At 30.3% G+C, this 6419-nt stretch overlaps 1 protein-coding gene across 1 annotated transcript; it reads right to left on the bottom strand.

Annotated features, from left to right (window-relative positions):
- Positions 1 to 648: 648 nt before the first annotated feature.
- Positions 649 to 3013, bottom strand: LOC123921348 (S-adenosyl-L-methionine:benzoic acid/salicylic acid carboxyl methyltransferase 3-like). Its single transcript, XM_045973844.1, has 4 exons — positions 2862 to 3013; positions 2331 to 2735; positions 1940 to 2194; positions 649 to 1259 (listed from the first exon to the last, which is right to left on the bottom strand). The coding sequence occupies exons 1-4, from the start codon at positions 2934 to 2936 to the stop codon at positions 882 to 884; spliced, it is 1113 nt and encodes a 370-aa protein (XP_045829800.1). The 5' UTR covers positions 2937 to 3013; the 3' UTR covers positions 649 to 881.
- Positions 3014 to 6419: the final 3406 nt, after the last annotated feature.

Below are 6419 nucleotides of genomic sequence, written 5' to 3'. Positions count from 1 at the left end.
CCCACCTACTATATGCTTAAATTCCACTTTTTAATTAGAAAGTGATGAGAGCGAGGATCGAACTCTAGACCACTTAGTCATAGAGGCTCTGATACCATGTCAAATAACTGATTATCCCAAAACCTTAAGATATTATGATAGAGTCATATCAATGGTTTTATATTATTTCTAACAGTTTGTGATCCCTGAAATTATCAAAGTTGTAGAAACACTTTGTCAAGAACTTAATCATAACTCTAACTAAATATTTTGACGAAAAGATAAATATGTAGGCTAATACTACGGTGGACCACCTTCACAAGTGGTTCACCGTGGACAAATGATCTACCGAATATGAATTTTACGAAATTCACTGTTGGATTGAAAGTTTATATCGTATTGATCATCCATAAATTTTTGAAATCTTTTTAAAAATCATTTGATATGTTATTGAGACACATCAAGATTAACGTTATTTAATAAACCGTTAATCTTGATGTGTCTCAATAACATATCAAGTGATTTTCAATTTTTCTAAATTTTTCTATGGATGATCTATATGATATAAACTTTCAATCCAACGGTGGATTTTGTAAAATTCGTATTCGTTATAATGTTATTTATGACTAGTCCACCATGGACCACTTGATGAAGTGATCCATATTAAAATTTATCTAAATATGTAATATAACATTGAAAATATTATCATATGTGTCCCACGACACTGTATTACATCTTCCATAATTTAATTATACAACTTAGAACAAGGACATATTACAAATAATTAATTGCCAGCAAATAGAACAGACAACAAAAACAAACTAACCACACAACAACCTTTCTAAATATTTTTGTGCGAATGACGTTTATAAACCATAAATACTTTTTTTTTTTTTTTCCTCTTACGATTTTCTAGTCAATAATATGGTGACATTGAAAAACTTAGTTTTCTCCTTGGACATCCGATCAATTAAGATTTTTTGATATCGGTTGAAAAGCTCTTCAATAATAGACTCACCAAAGTGATCAATCAGCAAAGGTTCAGAAACAGCTCTCATGCATTGTGTGACATTATATGGACCATCACTATGTGATTCAGACATTTGAGACTCACATTCAAAAGCATTCCAATTGTCAAGAGCATTCCAATTCACTTCAGAAACACCCAATTGATCAATGGAAAATGATCCTTCTTTGAGAACTTCCAATTTCACTTCTGATGGAGATGGTGTATATTGAGGGATGTTGAAAGTATCAAGTTGTTCTTCTTTTATGATTCCCTAATGCATAAAAAGAAATTTCATATTATTAATCTAGTGATTAATTTAATTTATACTCTCTCCGGTCGTTTTTATAAGAGACACTTCACCTTTTTAGATTTATTGAATAATTAACATATCTCGTCAGACTAAATACATTAATTATTCAATGATTTTAGAAATGTGAAGTGTCTCGTAAAAAAGATATACAAGAGGGAGTATATTTTAAATAGTAATTAGGGTCGGCCCAAGAGTAAGGCAACCCAAGCAAGGGCTCCCAAAAATATATATATATATATATATATATATATATATATAATCATTAAAACAAAAAAGTCTCTCATAAATTATAAGTTCATTAGTTCACAGCAAGAAAAAAAATCCTTAGAATAAAGACAAAGGCCTCCAAAAAAGGGGGAAAATAGTGTCTTTCACGGTATAAAATAATGTAAGACTTTGTATCCTATGAATAACGGAAAATTATTTGAGACCCTGTATTAAAAAAATAAGACTTTTTGTATTTTTTTAATTTTTGTTTGACACTTTCGCTTTTTCTCGAAATAAGCGAAAAAAACTTCACTTTGAAATTCGCTTGAGACGTTGTTTAATGTTGGGCCGACTCCGATAGTAACACATGATCAAATTAATATCAACAGTAATTAAACCAAATTATAGTACATAATTAGGATGTGACTATCTACCTCCAAGACCATATCATTAAGAGCCATAGCCATAAGCTCCCAAATGTAGCAACATTCCTTGCTATACATAATGTCACTTTCTCTTCCTAAAAATGTTAGCATCATGCGACCCCCTTCAACTATTTCCTCTGCACGACACTTGAGAAAAAGAGAAAAATCTCTTTGAAATTGGTTGTAGTAAGCAGTAAGTACATTTGAGGGGCTTGTAGGAGACATGTAAATGTTGCCCTTATTGTTGTTTACATTCTCAGGAACCTAAATAATCACCAATCAACAAAAATGTGTTCCACCTTAGATACATACATAAATATAACCTAAAATGAAATTCTTTACTAAAAAAAGTAATTAAGACATAAATATAAGAATGAAAAAAGTTAAGTAAACATTTAACCTTCGATAGCCACTGAAGGCCGTAAGATGAATGAACGAAATGCAAACTTCGATTAGGAAAAATTCTCCCATAGAAAGAACCAGGAACTCCAGATATATAACATGGACCCGTTTTAGTTTTTGTTTGACCGTTCAGACTCTCTTTGAATCTATCGAGAGACCTAAAAATGGTGTTGAAGTCATTACCCGGTAAATCATTCAAGAAGACCTTGTATTCGGGAGAATCATAATTCAATTCTCGGCAAAGCTTTTCTATAACCTTGATAAATTCAGATACCACCAATAAAGTGTTTGGTCCAGAAGAGCAACCCAAATCCGCAATTGCTAGGCTTCTTGGGTATGAATTGCAATAGAGACTAATTGCGGCTTCTTCTCTAATGGCCTTTGTCAAAGAAATCACTTGTTCCTGTATAAATGAGAAAATACAAAATTAAACAATTAATATGCATTTATTTTACCATGCATAGGTTAAATATTTTTTTTGATGAATTACATAATATATAGGTTCAATATGAATACATATTATGTATACCTGAACTAAGGAGTTGGTTGCATAGCTTGCTTCTCCAACACCTCCATTCATGTGTAGTACTTGTGGTACTTCCATTCTTTTTTTTTTTTTTTTTTTCCTCTTTCACTCTTTCTCAATCTTTAGCTTATTTGCTTCTCTGCACTGAATGAGAGCCCATACCACACACCCATATATATAGATGTGTGAGAGCTACTAAAAAACGTTTTTCATATCTTCAATAACATTGTGTCAAAAAAAAAAAAACTAACATAGAATTTTCGTGCGTACGTGTTATTATTCCCTTGGTCGCTTTCAGTATTCAATGCAATTTATTTTTCTGGGTTACTGTGTTCCATAGCTGGAAATGGATTTCCTGTTGCACCAGGACACCGTAACAGATCAGAGCCGTCCGATTATAATCGTGTGGCTTTGATCATTTCTAGTTTTTTCTAAATGAAAATACTAAATAAATAAATAAATAATTTGGATTTTAGAATCCAAAAGTTTTTGAAATTATTTTTACTTCGAAATATAGAATCAAAGTACTCCCTCCGTCTCATATTATAAGCAACAAAATAAAATACACAATTATTAAGAAAAATAAAATATAATAATTTAAAGTTTTGATTTTTTGTGTTTTCTTTGAAATAAGTTTCATGGAAAGATGTAAAAAAATAATTTATTGGTTATTGATTATGGAAAAAGAAGAGAGAGAATAAATTAAATGTAATTTGTATTAAATTTCCGTGTTCAAAAAAAATTTGTATTAAATTTCATGAGAATAAATAAAAGTAAATCTTAAAAATAATAAAATTTAGTAATTTTTGTTTATAATTTGGAACAAAATATGATATTTTTTTTCCTTATAAAATAGGACCAAGGGAGTATGTATTTTTGTGTTTATGATCTGCATTTCGAAATAATTGAAATTTTCGATTTTAGAATCCGAATTTTATTTGGTACTTTCCTTGAACTCAAGTAGCTAGCAAAGAAATTTTTGAATTTCTGTGGTACATTCAGTGAGTTGTGGATTTGATATGTGTGGCTCTAGTTGATCAACATGATGTATTGTTTTGTGTACTTATTATAGCTCTATATTAGAATCCCATATTTGGGATAGACCAACATAGATGGAAGCTGAGAGGTAGTTGGAATATCTACGTCTACTTTGATATTTAGATACTTTTAATTTATCAAAAAAAAAATATTAGAATCCCATTTGTTTATTTTAGAAATTACAATATTCTCTATTTTTACTCTTCATTTTCTATCTTCATTACTATAGTTTTAAAGAATTTTACAATCTTATATTAAAGGTTAAAATGTGTTTTTGGTCCTATAAAGTTAGCGAGTTTGAGTTTTAGTATCCGTAAAACTCCATAAATTCTTCAACGCAAAAAGTTTCTCTTTAAAAGACAATTTTTGAAAGAAAAAAAAACTTATAGAATGATTTTTGAAAAAACATATAATCTCTTCAACAATTTTTTGCTTAATGATTAATTTGATTTCTCTTTCCCCTTTTTTATCATAAAAATCGAAGTTTTTGTGTTGATAACGGGTAGTGAGAAGTGACAGAATGAGAGAATTTTGTATTTTTAACACTAAATTTGTAAAGGAAACTAGACAAAATTAAAAAAATAAGATTGAATTGAAGTAGCAATAAATGTCATAAGAAAGGGGGGTTTGAATTGTGACCCTTTTTAAAAATCTTTTCAGTTAGTTTAAAATAACTCAAGACAATATTTCGTTTAATTGGTTAGTTCACAATTAACAATATAAAAAGAAATATAGTTAGCAACAATAAAATATAACTGAACAATATAAATATTAAGTTAGTTGCTGAATAAATAAATGTTTAAGGCCCAGAGCACTCCGGTATTACTCAGTTAGTTTAGTATGTTTTAAGGATTTTAGAGTCCAAGAGAAAAACACACAGAAGTTATCCTAGTTCACCCAACTTGGGCTAGTCCAGTCCTCACAGTCCTTGTGAGATTATCCACTAAAAATGCTAAGATCAGAACCTTCTGCTTCGCATCAAAAACTTGATCACAACTGGATCAATACAATATGCTTTTCTTCACTCGAAAAGACTTTTACACAAATGCTTTTCTTCACTCGAAAAGACTTTCACTCAAAATGCTTTTCTTCACTCGAAAAGACTTTCTCACAAACACTCAATCTAACATGAAAGAAAGACTTGAGAGGGTTACAATATTTGTGGGGAATATGGGTTAAATCAACTCAAGTGAGAGATTGATAATAGCAAGCTTTGTCTATTTGTTTTTCACAAATTTATGATATATCTTTGATGATTTGCTTTGCTTTTGAAGAGTTTATGACTTGTTGATTTTTGCTTCAACTAAGTATATGATTTGATTCTTTTTGCAAACTCTTAATCTTCTCTTCATGTAGCTCCATTGTATTTATAGGCAAATATAACCTTGGAGGAGCGTATGAGAGAGGGATTTGAATTTCAAATCCAACTTGACATGTCACAATGTTGTGCTGTCAATTTGCTGTGAATAATGCGTTATCGTTGCTTCAGTAACATTACCGTTATGGCAATCTGCACTACACTTTTAATCCAATGACAACCACTGCATTTACGTGGCCCATATATGTCCATAAGAAGGAATCTTTCCTAATTTAGGGTTAGACAACTTGTATGCAAGTGGGAAAAAATATCATGTAATTATTGTACTTGTTTTGGTGACTCATTGTCCTTTGTTGTTTTCTTGTCCCCTCTATGTTCCTTTGAAGAGAAAGAGGCTTGCTAAAACTTGGCTTATGGTGTGACTTCACCTTGTTGGCCAATTTTCGTCCAAGCCATCATTGTGTGATGTGGCTTTCATTTGAATTTCAAATCTTCTTCAATCATTGATGGAAGCTTCCTTTGTTTGTCCAAAGGGGCTTTTAATCACTTTAGTCCAAAAAGGCTTTATGGCACATGATTCAATTTATGCCATGTTTGGCATATTCCTTACATAAGTGTTTCCTTAAAATACTACCACTTTTGATGAGGTAAAGGAATAATATCTTTGTGAAGCACTTCATCATTTAAGTCAAGACCTTTGTTTCTACTCATGTGTGTAATGTTTTGCTTGTCCATTAGTTGCTCATCCATAACGTTACCGTTGACAGATGATATCATTATCGTTGAAACATTTCTCACAAAACACATTAGTAGATAACAAGATAATCATAATTAAAATTAATTAACATGTTTGTTATTTTTAAAACATCAAATAAGGATTTTGTCCTCAACAATCTCCCCCTTTTTGATGATGACAAACATTTAACTTAATTTTGATTTTGAGTTTTTGATAAAAGATTTTGATAATCTTTTGCATTTGATTTGTCAATAACTCCCCCTCAATTTAAGCATTCTATTTTCAATAGCAAATTGAGTTTAAACTTTGATTAAAAATAATATGACAAATTTTAACAAGTCATTCTTTTACCAAAGTGAATGTTTATGGTTATGATGGTTTTGCTCAAAATTTGAATGAGTTTCATATCAGAGTTTTTAAGGATATTTTCAAAAACATTTGTATGTTTTGATTTAGAGCATTACTTATC

Source organism: Trifolium pratense, linkage group LG4 (assembly GCF_020283565.1).
Source record: "Trifolium pratense cultivar HEN17-A07 linkage group LG4, ARS_RC_1.1, whole genome shotgun sequence".
Classification (NCBI taxonomy): domain Eukaryota; kingdom Viridiplantae; phylum Streptophyta; class Magnoliopsida; order Fabales; family Fabaceae; genus Trifolium; species Trifolium pratense.
This window is presented reverse-complemented; position numbering and strand designations above follow the sequence as displayed.

Coding starts and splice junctions, on each gene's coding strand:
- LOC123921348 (XM_045973844.1), bottom strand. CDS start 2,936: ATGGAAGTACCACAAGTACTACACATGAATGGAGGTGTTGGAGAAGCA. Junction 2,736..2,861: donor CAACCAACTCCTTAGTTCAG/GTATACATAATA, acceptor TCATTTATACAG/GAACAAGTGATTTCTTTGAC. Junction 1,260..1,939: donor TTAATGATATGGTCTTGGAG/GTAGATAGTCAC, acceptor TTTATGCATTAG/GGAATCATAAAAGAAGAACA.